Source organism: Callionymus lyra, chromosome 9 (assembly GCF_982586985.1).
Source record: "Callionymus lyra chromosome 9, fCalLyr1.hap1.1, whole genome shotgun sequence".
NCBI classification, from domain to species: Eukaryota; Metazoa; Chordata; class Actinopteri; order Syngnathiformes; family Callionymidae; genus Callionymus; species Callionymus lyra.
The window spans coordinates 13,317,992-13,337,476 of NC_141826.1; the positions used below are offsets into that span (position 1 = coordinate 13,317,992).

The 19,485-nt window shown below is 38.3% G+C and overlaps 1 protein-coding gene across 3 annotated transcripts; it reads left to right on the forward strand.

Annotated features, from left to right (window-relative positions):
• The first annotated feature begins 945 nt into the window (after nucleotides 1-945).
• csnk1a1 (casein kinase 1, alpha 1) lies at nucleotides 946-18,300 on the forward strand. Of its 3 annotated transcripts, none has more exons than XM_087799774.1 (11): nucleotides 946-1,721; nucleotides 1,957-2,063; nucleotides 4,988-5,114; nucleotides 6,102-6,200; nucleotides 9,617-9,700; nucleotides 11,778-11,917; nucleotides 12,010-12,088; nucleotides 12,443-12,517; nucleotides 12,606-12,712; nucleotides 13,061-13,173; nucleotides 17,472-18,300. In XM_087799774.1, the coding sequence occupies exons 1-11, from the start codon at nucleotides 1,599-1,601 to the stop codon at nucleotides 17,477-17,479; spliced, it is 1,062 nt and encodes a 353-aa protein (XP_087655900.1). In that variant the 5' UTR covers nucleotides 946-1,598; the 3' UTR covers nucleotides 17,480-18,300. The 3 variants fall into 3 exon arrangements, with proteins under 3 accessions (XP_087655900.1, XP_087655898.1, XP_087655901.1); XM_087799772.1 differs by having other exon boundaries at nucleotides 947-1,721; nucleotides 13,061-13,209; XM_087799775.1 differs by lacking the exon at nucleotides 9,617-9,700 and having other exon boundaries at nucleotides 973-1,721; nucleotides 13,061-13,209.
• Nucleotides 18,301-19,485: the final 1,185 nt, after the last annotated feature.

The following is a 19,485-nucleotide window of genomic DNA, read 5'->3' on the forward strand; positions in this document are numbered from 1 at the left end:
TACTCTGTTTTGTGATCCTAACAGGCTTTTCTAGATATGCACAGAGGTCATCAATCCTGTTGTGTTCTCAGTTTTATCTTGACCTTTAAAGTGTATATACTTTTTTGAATATTGTTTTGATTGTTTAAGCGCTTTGTGACCCTGTTCTGGAAAAATGCTATATAAATAAAAATTACTTACTTACTTACTTACTTTTGTGCCTCCTTTTATCGCCAAACTATATAGATTATTTGATGCAGCATACCATATTTTGTGATGCCACTACATGATATCAGATTATTAAGTATTACAAAACTGTATTTTTAACAAAAGATGTTGCAAAGACAAACCATACCTGCTAGGCCTTAAGATGCATATATATTATTTATGTAGTGAATTTGATAGATAGCTATGGAGATTTAAAAGTAAATAAATATGAAATTAACAGTAACAGAGGTAAAAAAAACAAACTATTAACGATTATTTTAATTGGTAAATCAATTAAAATGTTATTTTTAAATGCATATTTTGATATGTTATCATTCCATGTTGGACTCCAAACATTTTGAAAAAAATGCTCATGAGATGTATCACTACATACTTCATTTTTTACACATTTTTTATATATTATATATTACTTAAGTAAACCAGTCTAATCCTGAAGATATGGCAAGACTACTGTGTTGTTTTAAAGTATTATTCCCTTAAATAAGCTCAACAGTAAGACGTCATATTCGTAACTAAATGTATTACAACAAATAAAACAAGTGTGTTTTTAAAGGGTATGGGATGACTACAAAAATGACATAAAAGGCTCGTCTCAAAAGTGATACTTCACAAAGTCATGAATGCGACTCGATCACTATCCGCACCTGGAGAAAACATATATCTTTAAACCTTCGACTGTGAAATTCCATACGTTCAGACTTCCTCTGTGAAGGTGTGGCGTCTTTTGTGGATGAGTAATCGCTGTACTGCTGCGTTCAAGCGCACTATGACTCCCATGGACAGTATTTCCGACGGCACTTGAAGGGAGCACGGCTCGAATCGAACCACAGCTTAATCGCCTCCCACGGAAACCAGCTGAGAGAAAGGGTAGAGAAGACAAGATGGCGGATTGAGTGGGTAGCGCTGTGGACAGACGGTTGCGACCCTCGAAAGTTAGTCGAAAAACGCTTTCAAGGAAGAGGACGAGCGAGAAGCCTCGGATTAGTATTCGTTTAAGAGACATTTGCCTCAGTTCGGAGGAGGTCGGGACGGGCTTTTCGACGGCGTTAGCTTCATGCTAACGTTAGCTTTTATTCGGTTCGCCTAGCTACTGTATTCTGGGCAGTCGTCGAAGGCCGAGGGCTTCTTTTTTTCCAGATTTAGTTTCGGATGTAATACTTTTTATAAAAAGGCGTTTCGAGAAGGCCTTACTCGCTGATGGTAGTCGGTGGAGGAAAGAAAGTGGAGAAGTCAATATATTTTCTCCTAACTTAAGCGTTTTTAACGCTCCTTGATCCAGAACCGATTTCCTTCCCATCCGACACAAACTTGGTTCTGTATGTTTGGTTGGCATTTGGCTTAGATCGCCATAGAGAATTTTCCTAAAGTGAAATCGTGGGGAATTGGATATTATGGCGAGCAGCAGCGGTTCCAAAACCGAGTTTATCGTCGGTGGAAAATACAAGCTGGTCCGGAAAATTGGATCTGGATCTTTTGGCGACATATATCTGGCCATCAACATCACAAATGGAGAGGTAAGCAACTGGGTTTTTTCTTCTTCTTCTGTGGAACTTATGGGTTTATGGTCGAACACTTCTAGTTGGGCTGACTCACCCTGTAATGTACATTGCATCACGGCGTCATTAAGTTTCTGGATTTTTTAAACCTGTTTAGTCATGGAAAGCACTCGATTTGAGTCAATGTGTTCGAATCCGAAGTCAAATTCACAATCTTTTAAGTCACTAAAAGCATCTTTTTCCCCATTTCCAGGAGGTAGCAGTAAAATTGGAGTCACAGAAAGCCAGACATCCACAGTTGTTATACGAAAGCAAGCTGTATAAAATCCTACAAGGCGGTGTCGGGATCCCTCACATAAGGTAACTTTACTCGCCGTTTATGTACGATATTGTGCTCGATTTTTGTCCCAAAAAAGGACTTGTAGTCGAGCAGCCTGTTGGGTATTAAGGCCTGCTAATCTACCTAACGTGTTTCATGTCAACGGCCACGATTCCGCTGACTCAGAACCTGTATCCATTCGGTGAATGTTGATCGTGATTTTCACGGTTGGTCAAATGTGGTTTTGTGTGTACAGTAACTGTTATGTTTGTGGGGAAAACTATCCTGTGCGGTTGGAAATGGCCGCTCCTCTTTTGTTGTGTTAGCTCCCAACATGTCTTCCTCTCTGCTCGCTTAGAAAATGGCGGCGGAGAAAACAACAATCCAAGCCCAGAGAGCCCAGTGCTCTCTCCTGACTAAAGGTGGATGCCGACCAGGAAATGTCACGAATTTTATCCGTAGTGTCGTGTCATTTCGATTTTTGGTTTAAATATTTGAAAGCAAACACTTGTGTGCTATTTGACGACACGTCGTCTTAATGGTTAAAGAAGTTACTATATAATCAGCCCAGATATAATGATTTAAAACATTTAAATGCTAACCACTGCTTTACATTGTCAATTCCTGTGACTATTTCATAACCAAGTCAATGAAATTTCAGCGTTGACATATATCTGATTATTTAGTACTTCAGAAAGGCAGTCTTTATGTGGAGGAGAAAGCATAAATAAAACCTGAGCCACCAATTGTCAATTCAGAAGTTGTTGCTCACCCTTGACCTTAACATATGAACACAACAACTGTTGCTCTTAAATGTCTGTCATCACATTTGTGCGTTTTGTCTTACTCCAAGGAGGGGTCAAACTATGTTAAATTCGGTTTCTACTAAGGCAACTTGTGCTAAATGTTTGAAATGATACTCGCAAAACTCCCACACCGAGTTGCTCATCCATCCAAAAGCGACCACCAATTTAAGAATAATTTGTTAATGACACATTTAAATCTCCTTTAAAACACTTTCTTTCTGTTCAATAACTCTCATACAAGTGGGATAATTAACTCTTATGCATACGCATGAAGTTGATCAGATCGCAGGATTATATTGTAATAAACATATGGTGGTATTTTTTTTTTAAGCTGTTTGGTCAAATGTATATTTTCTGGGAAGCTTCAAATAGTTTAAAATCAGCTGTGTGTAAAAATCAGAAATGGTATTTTGGTTTGTTGCACTTATTCATTCAGCAATTTTATTTGTCACAATTAATTATACACGTAGATCCTTATGAGTTCATTATAAAGTAAAACCTTGTGATTAGTAATAATTGTTCTGCAACTTGTTCTTAAATAACATTTTGATAATTATTAACGTTAAGGCTTCAATTTCAACAGATTCCTTCCATTCTGACACTTGTTTCCTTGAGTTACGGGAATGGAATCTATCTTGTATTTTTTTTTTTTTAATACTTTCCAGTGACACTTGTTGGTGATACTCAGTCATATTTTATTCAAAACTATGTGCATTTGTTTTTTTTAACTAAGACAGTCTATATCAGCATTGGTTGATCGTCCTTCCCTGTTCTATATCTGCCCTGCATACACATGCTAACACACACACACACACACACTCGCACAACCATATACAGTTAGCTGTCCAGCTGGCACATGGCTTTCTGCAGACAATGACTGCGGGCCTCTGCGACTGAGTTGAAACCTGAACTCTGCACGCCCACATCATCTCTACAAACGAGACTTTCATTGTTAAGTAACTGAACTTGCTACAGACACACCGGGGTTTATGGTTACTACACGTTTGTGTCCTTCTCATGGCCACTGCCACATGCTTGTTTCTCCACAAACCAGTAAACATTAATGGTATGTTGCTTAAATAGTACCTGAACAACGTTGTTTATGGTAAACATTTAAAACGTCTTCAAGTAACTCTCATTTCACTTATTGGATGCTGTGGCTATTTCTATAATCTTCAACCATGTTAACTTTTAACAAGTCTTATGATCACTGGGAAAAAACACCAATACTTCAAAGTTAATATCTTGGTTTAACATCTGCAGCTAAAGCTAGTTTAAGCCTGTCCTACCTGCTGGTCCAGATTCCCATCCCCCACACTTTACAACCTGGCTTACCTTTGTACAGTCACTACCTGTCGGTCTTTTCAATGCTTGCACAACTCTGTAAAGGAAGCTGGACCCTGTTCTTTTATGAACTGTCAACGTCCTACTTTTATAAGTGGCAATATGCTTCTTTTTCAAAGCCGTGATGGCCGTACTCTGATTCACACTAACACCAGAATGCTAGTCAAATTTACGTTGAGGGTCTGTGTAAATGCATGAGCAAACCCGTCTGACCAGAAAGGAATTAGGGTCAGTTGTTCTTACAATCTTATGTTGGTTGAAAAAGGGCTTAATCACGTCCATAAGGAAAGTATGCAAGTTATCAACGGTTTATGCGATTTTCAGACTTTTCTGGTGTCAAGAATTAATTGCAGATCAGTTGAAGATTTATATGTATTGCCTTATTTTACTATTGGTTGCTTCAAACTCTACTGATACTTATACTGAACTTCAAAAATAATTTAAATGGATTTTCTTCGGAATGGAGTACAAGTGATGTGAACCCATAAGTCATTCCTTTGTTTGTTCTTGTTGGTGAAGCGACCAATAGACATGCCATTGTTACCAAGTCAACAGTGTTTTTGTTTGCTTGCTGTTAATAACGGACATGTTAAGCTTTATTAATACATGCTAATAAATTGAGTCCACAATGTTTATTTCCAAATCAATAGTAAAGTGCATAAACAAATGGTCAGGACTTACCATTATTAAATGTTAAAAGTACATTTTGTTATATAGTGTCTCCAGAGGGATTAATAAAGTGTATCTATGATCTTGTTACCATCTTCAGTCAAGAGTGTTGATGATAAAATTGTCTTGGCATCTTTTGTCACCAGGTGGTATGGCCAGGAGAAAGACTACAATGTCCTAGTCATGGACCTGCTCGGACCCAGTCTTGAAGACCTGTTCAACTTCTGCTCCCGCCGCTTTACCATGAAGACTGTCCTTATGTTGGCAGATCAGGTAATTGCACATATTCTCCCCGTAGTTAGTATTTGTAAAAAACAAAAAAAAAACGGGAAAGCTGTTCAAAATTATGAGCGACCAAATATACACTCGGAAAAAAATACTCTCAATGATGGGTAGATTTCAATGACATATTAAATTATTCTGCCTTAAGTAATAACTGCTAAATTATGCCACTATATTTACTTTGTTGATTACAATATTGGAGTTTCTTAAGCTGATGTTCTAAACTCCTGCTCTAGTCTTGCATCGTAGTCTTGGAAGGCTTCAACAGAAAGTGCTCCTCACTTGTAAAAAATACTTTGACAAATGGTCTGTTTGCAGACTATAGGGTCGATTTTTCACTTCTCATTCAATCTTTATCACATTTTTTTTTCTTTTACCAAATGGAATGCTGGCAGAGTTGTTTTGGAATTTTCATAATTCAATAAATTGGGGCTGGGTGGGTGCTTACACCTTATCACAATTAAAACAAGATAATTGGCTTAAAATTAATATTGTGCCGTAAACCTTGCTTGAGTGTTGCTCTCATTTGGTCCTGAAAACCACACTGCAACCACATTGCTTCAGTATAAAATATTTGATAGTCCTGTCTTATAATTAAATATTTATTTATTATTATTGTGACCAAATCTATGTACAATTGTCAGAGAACAAGGTAAACAATGGATCGAGGATATAGTCAGCTTTTTCTTTCTTTTTTCTTTTTTTTTTTTTACAGTTTCCTCATTCATGTCAGTTGTTAATACTCAAAAACACTTCCTTTAATATTGGTTACATTTCAAATGTTTTAATGTTAAATTATACAAATCGTGTTTTTTGTTTTAGATTTCACTGCAGATTATTTGAGCGAGTGAATAAAAGCAAGTTGACAGTGGTGCTTAAAATGTTTTTCCTTAAATGCCAAACGGCACAGTACACAAGAGTCAAGAATCCTGCAGTGTACCATATCAAGGTCTTACTTCCTGTCTTGCTTTCTTGCAGATGATCAGCAGAATTGAATATGTACACACAAAGAACTTCATCCACAGAGATATCAAACCAGACAACTTTCTCATGGGCATTGGCCGTCACTGTAACAAGGTAAGTCATATTTTGAATTAAACAAAACTCTTCACTCCTGGTCATGAGGATCTTTGTTTCAAATCATACTGATTTTGAAGAGGCCTCTGTTTTAATGACCATTTGTTTTCCAGGCTTACCCGATTATTGACAAAGTATTTATTTAGAGAGTTGTGCATTTAATAGTGTTGACTGTTATTTATTTCACTGTAGTATTAATGCCACTAATGAACTGATTCCTTCCGGGCACAATGCTCTTTCTCATGAAAACATGAAATAAGACCTAGTGTCCGTTGTGAATTTGTTAATTTAACTAGGTTTAAATAAGTAAGTAGAGACGGATTAATTAATCTTTAATTTGAGTTGATGAATACAAGTGCAAATATTGCATTTGAGGGAGCAACAATAAATTGGTAGTTAGGATTAGCTCAACACTGTCACAGCAGAGTTGCTTATATAGTTGTCAATACACTATTAAGAGTTGGTCTAATAGCCTAATAAGCAAAACGGAAACCACGAGGTCTTATTCTGTAACTAATTTATGTTCTACTTCTATACTAAGTGTATAGTTTGTTTTTAAAAAGTTGGGACCTTCCTAACTCTGGTTTCACTTTTTTTTTAAATATTGTCTTCCTTGTGTTTTCTACAACCTGCTTGAATTGTCTTTCCCAACATCGGCAATGTATTTTTTCTACGTTTGACCGTTATTTTGATGCCCATGCAAAAAAAGCATAGCCAAATTTCAGATCTTGTATTTTGTTTGGGTCTCAAATATATTTGTGTGTTTCAGTTGCCTGATTTTCAAAATGGTATCTACTGTTAAGCGCCTTGCAGACAGGCAACATTTGGCAAAGTTAAGCATGGGATGAATATTTGACCAACTTCCAAAGTATGTGCACTGTGCTGCATTGTATAATTCACAACAAAGAATTGCTTCTCTTCCACTGAGTTGAACTGACAAAGTCTAGAAAGCCTGTTGCTGGCATTGAGGTAAGAAAGAGAGTGCTTGTTGGCCCTATCTTCTTGAGTTCTTCATGCTGAATTACAAGGACGTTAACTTCGGGTCTATGATCGGCTGACTTGGCCTTTGTGCCATTAGTTTTAAGAATTTGTGTAGTCGGCATTTTGATCAGTTGGCTTTGTCAGTGATGCTTTTCTAGTGTTTGACTAGTAGGTCACAAGTATTCTTAGTTTTGTTGTAAAGGGTATATTTGCTTTTATTTTATAGCTTGTCTTATCGGTTGTCTTTCAATGTGTAGATTAAAAATGTCATTGTTGGTGGTGTTTACCTAATGTACGTTTTATTTGAAGTGTATAAGCCACAGAACAGAACATTCCCAATAGAACCCATTACACCCCGTCTACAGGCTATGTGGTACACTCTGATTACACACCCATTTTAGAAGCATTTTTTTCCCTTTGTCTTAGAAACCAGGATGTTGAAGGTTGGTCAACATTAAGTTAATTTGCATTCTTCCACATTGTAATTGATGTTCCCTTTTCAACAATTTTCTTTCTGACTTTTATTTATACAAGTGACTCACATCAGCCTTGGTTTGGTTACGCTTGTCTCCTTGGCCCTTCTACCAAGATGAGCTGAGCAACATTTCCCTTTTACTCAACATCTTGTTTGTATCTTTTCATGTTTGTGCTTGTAGCAATGAAAGGTGGCTGATGCCAATTTGGCATGGTCATATAAAGGGGTACACCCTCGGCACAGCATGCTCTGCTGTTCACAACTAGAAGCTACTTGTTGACATCACTTAAGATTATTTGTCAATTCTGGGGTATATTCAAAATGTGACTGTGCTTATTAGACCAAATTCAGTCACATGATTTAACTGTGTTTCGATGTGGTGTTGGTTGCAACTCCATGCTGCAGTGGGTTCAGAAGAAAAGCAGTGCTGCAGGATAACTGTGCAGTCGGGAAGACAACCATGGCACACTTTGCCTGTCTGGACATGCTCCCTGAACTAATCACACAGCGAACCAAACTGTTAAATTTGACGTTGCTGCATATAAGGAACAATGGGAATATAAGTCAACTGATGAAATACCTGTTGAAGCAGGCTGGCCAGTTTTGAGGTATTTGAGATAAACTACCTGAAATGACTTGTCTTGTTTCATGGCCATGTATCATGATAATGTTTAAGGCCTGATCAACTATTGAGGGGCAGTGGGTCTTTAAAAATGTAATCACGTTTGTTAATTTCAGAAGATGACCTCAATACCTTTTCTGTTATATTTTTTTGTCATCCAATCCCACTTGTAAACAACAAATGTTTATATGCAAGTGTAAAGCCTATCGGTGTATTCATATTTAATCATTCCATGTCAGCTTAACTTTTGAAACGAGATATTTCTTTAACTGTTTAAGCAGTTCATACCCAAAATATGACTGCTGGTTGTTGTTTTTTTTTTTACCTTTTTTAAATAAAGACTCTAGAATAATTGTATGCACTCACTGTCATGCCTGTGAGGAAATACACAAAAACCTATTTGGATTAAGTATTTTCTGACTGTGTTCTTGGGCTTGATCTTCTTACTGATGAAACAATCAGGGTACACATAATTAAAGTTCAAGTACCTGTTGTGTTACAGTGGGTTTCTAGTCATGTGCATGTAGTAGGTTGGAATTCAGAGCTACATGTTGTAGATTCAGTCAGATGTGTCAGTGAGTCCTTTATTTTGTGATATAGACGACACAAGCTCAACTTTGTATGCTCATTTTCAAGCGTACTTGTCATTTATAATCTCTGAACAGAATGTAATCTCCTGCTGATGCTAACAAACTGGTTTAAGTGATCTTTCTATGCTTTGTTTAGCCATATTCCTATGAGTTGAGGCGTGGTTAACGTTTTGAATTGAGTCCATTGAGACAGGCATGTATAACTATATCTTTACTTATGAAGTTGTATTTAGCTGAGAGTATTCACCGGTGGAGGCGAACATCTTTATAGTGACATCAATTCCAGACTAACCACAGGGGTCCATAAGTCCTCATTGTTAGCAGAATTATATATAAATACTTGGAATAGTGTCTTTATCATCTGCCACCCATCCCCCTCTCCTGGTCTTTTCTTAGCAGTGGTGTTGCCTGTCTGCACTGGCCTTTATTGTCACTGTCAGACATATTTTAAGTTTCAACACCTCCACATTTGGAATTGTCTTGCAAAGGGTTGCTCTGTCGGAAGAAAAGTCTGTTCTTCTCGACGGATAACCAGATTGATTGAAATTTAAAATTGTCTCTGCATGTGTTGGTCCAGCCTCGGCTGTACAGGAGGTGCCTCCCCTCACTGTACACAGCTGCTAGTTGAACCAAAACGGCCTCAAAGAAATGGGTGCAACCCAAATTTCCTGTTGTACTCATGCTATGAATGAAGCTGGACGGAGGCTTGTATGACTTTTGACCCGTGCCCCTCTACTGTCTGCTCTAGTGTTTAGACTCGTCAGTGGGGAAGAGGAAAAGAAGCTTGGCTGTTAGCTCTTCTCAGGACCCATCTTTCTCAGGATTAAACCAGGTGTGACCTTTACCGCTACAACAGCTGCCTCACAAACCGCAGTTGACGCTTTGCAATCATTTCTAACTACACTGGCTTCAAGTGAACAGAATCATCTGCACCCATCTTCCACTCATAACTCCCCACCCACCAGCATTCATGCTACTGCAAGGATAGCATATGTTGCCTCAGTAGTCTAGTCTGATTCGTATGGCAAGTACTCTCTAAGCATGACCATATGAACGGAGTTTAGGTGACATTTGTGTTCTTATTGAAGGTATGTTAAATATAAAATAACTCATGTTTATGCAAATGATGGTTTAGATAACAGAATAATAGGGATGGTGAAAATGCATTAAAAAATTGCACAGCTTTTAAGAGCAATAGACTCTTGTATCTATTCAAGCGTTATAAAGTGAAAGCTGCTGTGATAAGCTTAAAGACATCTGCTTGGATCCCCTATTGTTTATTTACAAAGTTACTACTCTCATAATAGCTTTCATTAAATCCTTATTCAGCTGAAAGCATCATTCTAGAATGTCATGTGATCACAATGATTTTATGATAATGGGGAGTAAACAAGCTCTAGTGCTAATGCAATGGAAGCCTGCTTTATAAGGCTGCGCGTGTAGCTCTCAGCGCTTTATCCTTTCATATCATCTGGTATCAGAAAACAGCTTTCCAGTTAGCTTAACTTTAAGATGAGACTAAGACAACGGAACTCCCAAACCTTTAAATGACGCAAAAAAACTCTTATAAACACTTGTGTGTAATGCAAACGGCTACATCTAAATTTTGTACTGTAGCTTTATATAATGCTTTAATCTAGTTGATAACTTGCAGTCTAACATCGACGATCACATGCCAGATATTTTGTTAAAATGGTCCGACACTGCCTGTGGCTTCTGTTGCTTCTTGTACCCAAAATGGATACGATTTTTCTCAACAAACATGTCTGCTGGTATGCATGAATAGGATTTTGTGCAGGTTAAGTCACCCGACTCTGCATTAGTTGTTTATATCAGAAGAGCTTACTTTAAATGACAAATGATAACAAATGCAAGCATTCCAGCTAGTCCAGTGACAGGAATACATCAGGGAAGCAGCTGCTGCTAAGAAGTTGAGCACATGGCAGTTATAGTAAGGGGGTGCAGTCTGGTTGCACGTGGTCAATCTGTGTTTGTGGACATTAAGGTTTATATAGGGCTCCCTTCTCATGGTTTTAAATATTTGTTAACAACCTTTGGCATTCCTGGTACCTTCAGCTGTGTGAATGAAGTTGGGTTTTTGATAGTTGTATAAACCTTTTGGTGACTCAGTAAGTTTAGAATATAACTGCTTGGACACTGATCCAATTGGGTATCAATAAACAAGGGAGTGTTTAATGTTTTTTGATGGGAGTATTACATTATAAAAGGTGAGCATTTCTTAACAGAATAGTACTGTTCTAGCTATAAACTTCTAATACTATTGCGTTAATGTAGATATTGGAACATTGCATTAGTCATAATATGAGGTGATCGCTGGCTAAGTGTAACTTTTTTTAAAATACTTTACAGTTTGAATCAGTGGGCTTCTGTCACAGTGCATTGAATGTGTACGTTTTTCAAAATTGAGGTGGTAGGCTTGTATCTGCTATGTTTGCCTTATAGTTTAATAGAACCATAATCTTTAGAAGGTACTTAGAGTAATTTAAACTACTGAGTTATGTTGTGCTGACTTTATTTGAAGTCCTTTTGTTGTCGGCATTGAATCTCTACTTTATCCTACCATGTGTGTGTACATTTAAAACAGTCTAGCAAAAACTGAAATGCAGCCTTGCACATCTGGAAGTTGGTTAGTCCCTTAGATACCATGTGTGATGCCTCATTTACAACACAGTTATGTCTACACTATGTAAATATGTTCATTTGTAACTGCTAACACACATTTTTATATTTGCACATAGTTGTTTTCCAGCTTGACCTGCTGCAGCATATCTATGGTTTCATTTTATTCTCTATACGTTGTGCATGTTCTTTTTGTGTACAATTTTCGTATCCTGTAATTGCTTTCCATCTGAAATGGAATCTAACCGGTGTTCTCCATCTGCCATCAGTTGTTCCTCATTGATTTCGGGTTGGCAAAGAAGTACCGAGACAACCGATCACGACAGCACATCCCCTACAGAGAAGACAAGAATCTGACTGGCACGGCACGCTATGCCTCCATTAATGCACATCTTGGCATAGAACAGAGGTACATATGACCTCGTCTATACCAACGTTTCTTGAAGTTTCAGTTGTATTTTAACACAAGTTGTACTGAACTGTAAATTCTGTCGTCTCCAGTCGCCGTGATGACATGGAGTCACTAGGCTATGTGCTGATGTACTTCAACAGAACCAGTCTACCATGGCAAGGACTAAAGGTACACCAATCTAACTTTCTGTGGACCACAGTTTTCAAAGGGGAAAAACTGTTTTGTATTGCATTAATATCTGAGCCGTCCATTGCCATTGCCTACCCTGATTAAACCCAGTAGCGGCATATGTTGACGTTAAAAATAATCAAAGGGTATTTCTTGTTGGCTAATACTTGGAGATACTTTAATTATTAAAGTTGAATTGCCTTCAAAACTATTTTAGACAGTTCTTTTAAAGCTCTGGTTGGATAGTGACCGCGTGGGTCAGGCCAGATGATCATATACTAAACATGCTGTTAAGCTCTCTTAAGCAGGTGACCTGGCATTGATTAATGGCTTTATGTGGACATGTTTTTTCAGGCTGCCACAAAAAAGCAAAAGTATGAGAAAATCTCAGAGAAGAAAATGTCTACCCCAGTGGAAATCCTCTGTAAGGTAAGTTTTGTCCTGTAAATTGATGAGAGCGCACTGTGTTCTTTATGTCTTGTTCGTTGGTCTCACTGCCGGGATTTCTTCTCCCCAGGGTTTCCCAGCAGAGTTTGCCATGTACCTGAACTATTGCCGTGGCTTGCGTTTCGAGGAGGCACCAGACTACATGTACTTGCGCCAGTTGTTCCGCATTCTCTTCAGGTAATACATTTATTGAAGAACTTTCAACGATATCGGCAATAAAGCTTCTAAACTCTTAACACTTTTCTTCTACCATATGTATGACATTGGCCCTTGTTAAGGCCGTATGTCCATAAACAATTCCACGAGAGCACAAATTGACCGATCTAAAGCAGATAACTTGTAGATAACTTCTTGTTTTACCATAATGTAATGATAACAAAGGTGGATGCAGAAAACCAACGGAATGTTTTAGATAAAGCCTTAATATACCATGATCCTTGATTTCCTCATTTTTCCTTTCTGTTGGACACTACCCACACTTTTCATAGAAGTTTTTCAAAGTGCTGTTCTAACCATGTGTTGCAGGACTCTGAACCACCAGTATGACTACACATTTGACTGGACCATGCTGAAACAGAAAGCTGCCCAGCAGGGAGCCACTTCCGGGGGGCAGAGCCAGCAGGCACAAACCCCCACAGGCAAGCAAACTGACAAACCCAAGCCTAACATGAAAGGTTAGTAGCAAACAGCCAAGCGACGTTTTTTTCCACAGACACCAATTGCTCAGTTAGCTACTTAGTATCATAGCTAGGGATATTATCGTTTTTTTTTATTATTTGAGACGCACAGATGAGTCCAGTTATATAATGAAATGATTGGAATGATGCCAAATTGTCACTGCCGAATGGAGTCAAAGAACAGTTTTGAGGAGTCACCTTTTCAAAAGAACAGAAAGAAAGAAAAAAAGAAAATAGATTTTTACAATTGGTCTGTCTTGCCGAAGCAAAGACGTCCTTGGGGAATTTGACTACTAACTTTGATGCCAAACTCTTCTGTTCCTTTGTTGGGGCTGGACGATGGGCTTTCTCCACTGTGACAGTGTGTTTAACCAACTCACTCTGATGACAAATTTCCTACCTTTCTTCAGTCTGTCTCCATTTAAGCTCCCTCTTCAAACTAGATGATGATAAAATAGATTCTCTATTTCTCATTAACACTTCCTCCCTTGTGCTGTTTCTTTTTTTTTGTACCGTGACATTAATGAACCACATCTGTCCAGACTGCAAACAGGTGTGACTCATTAGCAGTCGCGATGAAAAACTGGTCCTGGAGGACGAGGAGACACATGTCGCCCATCCGTTACTGTGGTCGCTCCCCGGATTGCAAACACGTTCTTCCAGCAGTGTATTTTCACACAGAATGGTAGAAGGGGTGGGGGGGGCGCAAGCAACAGTTCTGCTGTTTTGTCCAAATTGCTTTTTGTAAAGAACCCGCCGCCGATTTGTAAAGTAAGCTTTTGTCACCGATGAACCTGTAAAGAAACGACGTCGCCAGCTCACAGTAGTCACTGCAGATAACATTCGTCCGTTTTGATGCTTTTCCTGTAAAACAGCTGTTATGTACCACAGTCTGAAGTTGGATGTGCAGCCGCTCACAGACCACTGGTTTTATTTCACACATGCACACATGTTGGTCACATTTCCACATTTGCGGTTGAGCTTGCTGGGAAAATGAACAGATCCGTTGAATGAATCCCTTATGCTTACCCCTGTTTCGCTCGAGGAAACTATCATTGTGTGCTTAATAAGGTGTATTTGTGTTGCTGTTGTGACCAGGCCTAAAGCACACAGTCAGCACTTGAGCTGCTTTATGTCCGGGTTATATTTAGGTGGGGCTTTATTTTGCTCTTTGAATTTTTCTTATTCATAAACAATGTATTCTTCCCACTATAGCAAATGCAGATTCATATTCCTAAGAAAATATTTGCTGATCTTAACTAATTAAAGGAAGGTTTGGGTGTCTTAAAGACCCGGATCTTACCGTTGTATATTTGTGTTCACATCCTAAATCAGGGGTTTTAAGTAAAGATGGTCACAATATTATTTTGGTAGACATTTGTTAATTTTTAAGCCCAAAAGTTAATAAGGAAAAACAGATTGTTCAGCATTTAACTCTGAATCAATCAAAGCGATATTATCACACGCCTTTCATGTGACTCACAATGTTACACAGAATATGTTGCATAATTGAAGGCTCTTCTTGTGATGTGTACTGTATAAGACAACGAGCCAGTTGGCTTGTACTCGTGCGAACATTCTAGGCAAGTTATGGCAGGTGAGTAGACGAGCTGCACGATGTCTTACAATTAGATACGTTTTCTAATAAATCCAAAGTTTAATTTTCCTTCAATACAGTTTTTTAACGACCTCTGAACAATTGGTGATGAAATATTCAATAATATGAACAATATTTTTGAAGTTACGAGGGAGGTTAAGTAGGAGAAATGATAATGAGAATGTGAACACTTGTTTTATGACAGTTGCAAGTTTACAAGCTCAACTGTATACATATATTCTATGAAAACAACAGTCCAGATACTAAGACTTTTTTTTGTTTATTCTAGAGAAGTTGTCTTCAGAAGCAGAAGGATTTCAACTTGATAAGGCAGATGATAACGTGGTCAGGTCAAAAAATGATTCTAAGACGAGAAAAGAGACAAAAAGAGTACCCAAGAATAATCCGACGCCTGACAACTCCTCAAGGTCCTCAAGACGACACCTACAAGCTAAATAATTGTGTATATCTGAATAAATACAAGGAGCTAAAGGTTGGAGAAGAAATGTACGATGATGTCAAATAGGGTTATTTCCTAAATGTTGTTCATGTAAATGGAGAGTTTACAATAAAACCATAGAGATGGAAAACGTGGTCCGATGTGTTGTAGCCACAATACCAATTGCATCGACAGTTTTCAAACGCGACGACAAAAGTTGCCGTTTTAAAAATGGCTTCTTCAAAAAATAATTGAAAGGACTTGTCCAGTCCGATGTAAATTGTTTTAATTCTAACCCAATTTGATTATTTAGTTTGATGTTTGTATATGAATTTGCGGTGTTTCTTTTGGATGTTTTGACAAGTTTTAAGTCGTCCTGGAAGCACAACAAATGCGTTAAAATCTTGAACAAAGAAATGTACAGATAAGGGAAATCCCACAATTTACACAGAATTAAACAACCTCAGTTGTAAACATGACAAGGATTGTTCACACTTGCGTTGATGTTGAATAACGTGTGAAATGACGTCATCATGGATGTTGCCTGAAACATGGTCGTCACGACTCCATTGAAAAGGGTATTGGGTTTATTGATCTCGGCCGTTTCTGATCCGATCCTTTAAGTACACAAAAGCGACTGTTCGAGCGTTTATCCTGTAGACACGTGACTCTTTACAGATCGTCAGTGAAGATCTTCGCTTTCCCTGTGAACCGTGTTGATGAAACCGAATCAATCTGTGACCTCTGATGTTGCGTCAACGTGTCTGGCCTTTGACTCTCGCACGGTTACTGGAGTGCAAGTCAACACACACACACCACATGTCTGATTCCTCAACTCGGCCCAGCTCTGGAAGAAAGCAGGACTTTTAAGTGCTATGAGGGTTGACGTTTAAAAGAAGTGAAACAAGATGGCGACCGCAAACGTGAAGCAAAAAAGTCATAAAGTTTAGAATTGTGAGACACACCCTGTTTTTCCAGTATGCAAGGCTACACACACACACATACACACGCATTGTGCTTACGTGGAGGTGTTGAAAGATACTAGTGATTTGAACAAAACTTTGAGGCGTTTGTTAAATAGCTGCCAAACTGGAATATTAAGAAATGCACCATGTCGACAAGTTTGCATCAGGAAACACCCTTATGACTTTATCTTATGTTCGTTTGATGTTTTTTTTTTTTTTTAACTATTGTTACGTTTTCTCCTTTGCATCACGACTTTAATGGGTTCGGTCTAGTAATAATATGCTTCATTTTGTTTTCACGAGAAGTAGATGTATATAAACGTTCTCTCAAAAATGTTCCAATTGCAGTTCAATTTTAAAGCAATTAATTAAATGTTATAATTCTAGCCCTCGAGTCCATACTGATTCAAAAGTCATGATGTGCAAATATTTGTGTATGCTCCAATGACAACTGCCTTTTGTCGGTTTAAAGAGCACAACTTTGACAGTCTTGTTGATCCTTTTTTTTTATCATTGTGTTGTTACTGTCACCTTCATCATCAGATTTATCATACAGGTCTTAAATATCTTTCTTCGAAAATCATTTGTAGAAACGTGGGGCTGTTCTGATAGGATTGGCTGGAGAAGCTTTGTAAACCAATGCACAACCATGAGGTCATTTGATCCAATGACCGACATACTGGTCACAGTTTCAAGGATGATTCAGTGCATTATAGTCTTTAGGAAAACTACCGTAAGCGTGTTTAAGTGAACAAACTTGTTTGTTTACTTCGTCAGCAGGCTGTTTGTGACTCAACACTCCACTTGTTGGTTCACTGGGTTTCTTCCGTCAAACTACTTTGAGACTCAAGGATACACACTTGTCCCCTAAGGTGGTGAAGGTATGAATCATGGGACGTTGGGTTTTTCTGAGAGCCTATTTTTCGTCTCACGACTTAGTTTTCCTAGAACCTAAATTAAAATTCACTTACCCGGGTGAATGTTGCAGCGATAAAACCGTGTTGTTGCGACGCTCGACTCTTTGGTGATCTCTGCCCATCAGTATAAACTCGCTCGATTGCGAGGGTGTTGCTAGGAGACCAATCAACCTGAGCTCGACTGCTTTTTCTCGCCACCTTTTTTTTTCCACACTCCGCAGGATGACACTTTTCTCTCCAGCTTTCTTTTCCGCCTCACTAAGACTCACCTGCTCCCCACCCGCCCCCCCACGCCGCCGACATGTCCGTAATGAGTGTGTGTGTTTGTTTTGTGTCTCCAGGTTTCTGAGTGGACCCACAGCAGAAGGTGAAGAGGTGTTGGTGACCAGGACCAACAAGTCTATCTTCCTGGACAAGCGACAAACAGAAAGTCTGTGTCTCTCCTTCCATAATAACTATCTATGTAATGGAATCGTATAGACGCACACACGCATTTGTCTGCTGTGTTCTCTATATATTCATATGTGTATATAAAAAAATCTCTCCACTCCGAAGGAAAAGAAGAATGACAAACCAGGTTTTTGGATGTGGAGGCTATAGCCCCCCCTTGACCCCTCTCCCCTTCTCACCCGTGACCCTCACACACTCACTCACCCGCCTATCTCTCCCTCGTCTGTCCTCTTTTCAGTGTTGACTTTTTGTCAGGTTTCTTTGGAAACTGGAGTTAAGCTAGTCAGCGGGTCCCTCTGTTCTCTCCCTCCCAGTGGAAACATCTCAAACTCCACCATCCTCACCGCGTCTGTCACTCCCTCCTTTTACCGAGCAAATGTTAAAACATGTAAACCTGAAAACTCTTCTCCCTCTTTTTTTTTTTTTTTTTTTGTTTCTGAGAAATTGAATGATGCAACCATGGATGTTATTTACTAAAAAAAAAAATCAAATGGAGTTTTCTTTTTCTTTTGTTTTTTTTTCTTTTTCGTTTTTTTTTTTTTTTTCCTCTGGTGATTAGGAGTTTGCCTGTTGACGATATAAGCAGCTGATGGCAACAGTCGATGGTAGAAAGACGCTCTGGCTCTCTCCCTCTCTTTAGAGCTCTGAATTGTTATTATTATTGAATCTGTTGTAAAACCTATGGTCTTCTCCAAAAATACCAATAAAAACATTACATAACTTGGACGTCCACCGACCAATCATTTTTATTTATTCTTCTGCTCGTCTGATATATGTGAACAAACTTTTCTAATTCACAGCAAAAGACTGTCATGGTGAGTTTAAAAACAGAATAATAGTCATTAAAACTGGAGATGAACGACAGAAAACTTGAGCTTAATGTCAATATTTAATTGTAGTGTCTTCCTTCTTTGTTAGGCAAGGTCTTTTGAGAACACGTTCGTTCCGGTGTCTGCGATTGTCACACTCCGTTCATCTTGGTCCAGTAGTTTGCAAGATTTTTAAGGGGCCCATGAGGATGGAAAGAAAATGTACATTTAGTTTCAGCCTTGCCCCCGACTTTGAAAAAGACAATCTGCACCTCAGGACCACGAACGCATCTTTGCTAATGTGACTGAATAGACAGAAAATGCTGCCCTGTTGAAAACCTGGTTCATTATGATTCAAAATAGTATCATGTCTGGATCATGAACACCTCAGGTACTTAATTATTTTACACCCTTTTTTTTAACTTGCAACTCACTTATTTTACTGTACGTTAATTATCTTTTTTATTGTCATTGTATTTTATATTGTATTCCACTACAACAATATATGTCTGTTTTGACAATACTGGCAAATGTTAAAATTTTATCGATATGATAAGGAAGTTCTTTTAAAACGGGTTTAATAATTGCAGACTTTGCACTGATTGCCAACTTTAACTTTTATATATAGGTTTTGGATCATTTTGAAGGGAAAAAAAAGCTTCTAGCAACATGGAAAAAAAACAACTATGAACTGGTTTATTCTTGGAGTCATAAGCTTTTGAACTATGAACTGAAACAGTTCGTTTTAAGATGATTTGAACTAGTTAGAAAGTGAACTTTCCCCAACACTGGCATTAACAACAGGAATAAATGATAAAAAAAAGTAAGAAATGGCAACACAACTAGGTGCTTGCACTGGATTGATTGAGTTAAATGTGACAGAAATGACTTGAGTCCGTCATCAATAAACTGAGAATTAAATGTGCATACATCTAGTTGACTGAAGTAGACCACGAGAAGATGAGTGTTTCTGGCTGAAGGAATGTAAGGTCAAATACCCATGTTTACTTTGCAGGTCATGGAACAGTCAGAAATATTGTTTACCGCTCCATTTAAGAACCTGACGTATGTAGAATGACACCTGAACTTCTGTCTG

Excerpts from the sequence above, each read along its gene's own strand:
- csnk1a1 (XM_087799772.1), top strand. The coding sequence starts at position 1,599 with ATGGCGAGCAGCAGCGGTTCCAAAACCGAGTTTATCGTCGGTGGAAAA. Across the intron at positions 1,722-1,956 it reads TCAACATCACAAATGGAGAG|GAGGTAGCAGTAAAATTGGA; the intron begins GTAAGCAACTGG and ends CCCCATTTCCAG. Across the intron at positions 6,201-9,616 it reads TTGGCCGTCACTGTAACAAG|TGTTTAGACTCGTCAGTGGG; the intron begins GTAAGTCATATT and ends TGTCTGCTCTAG.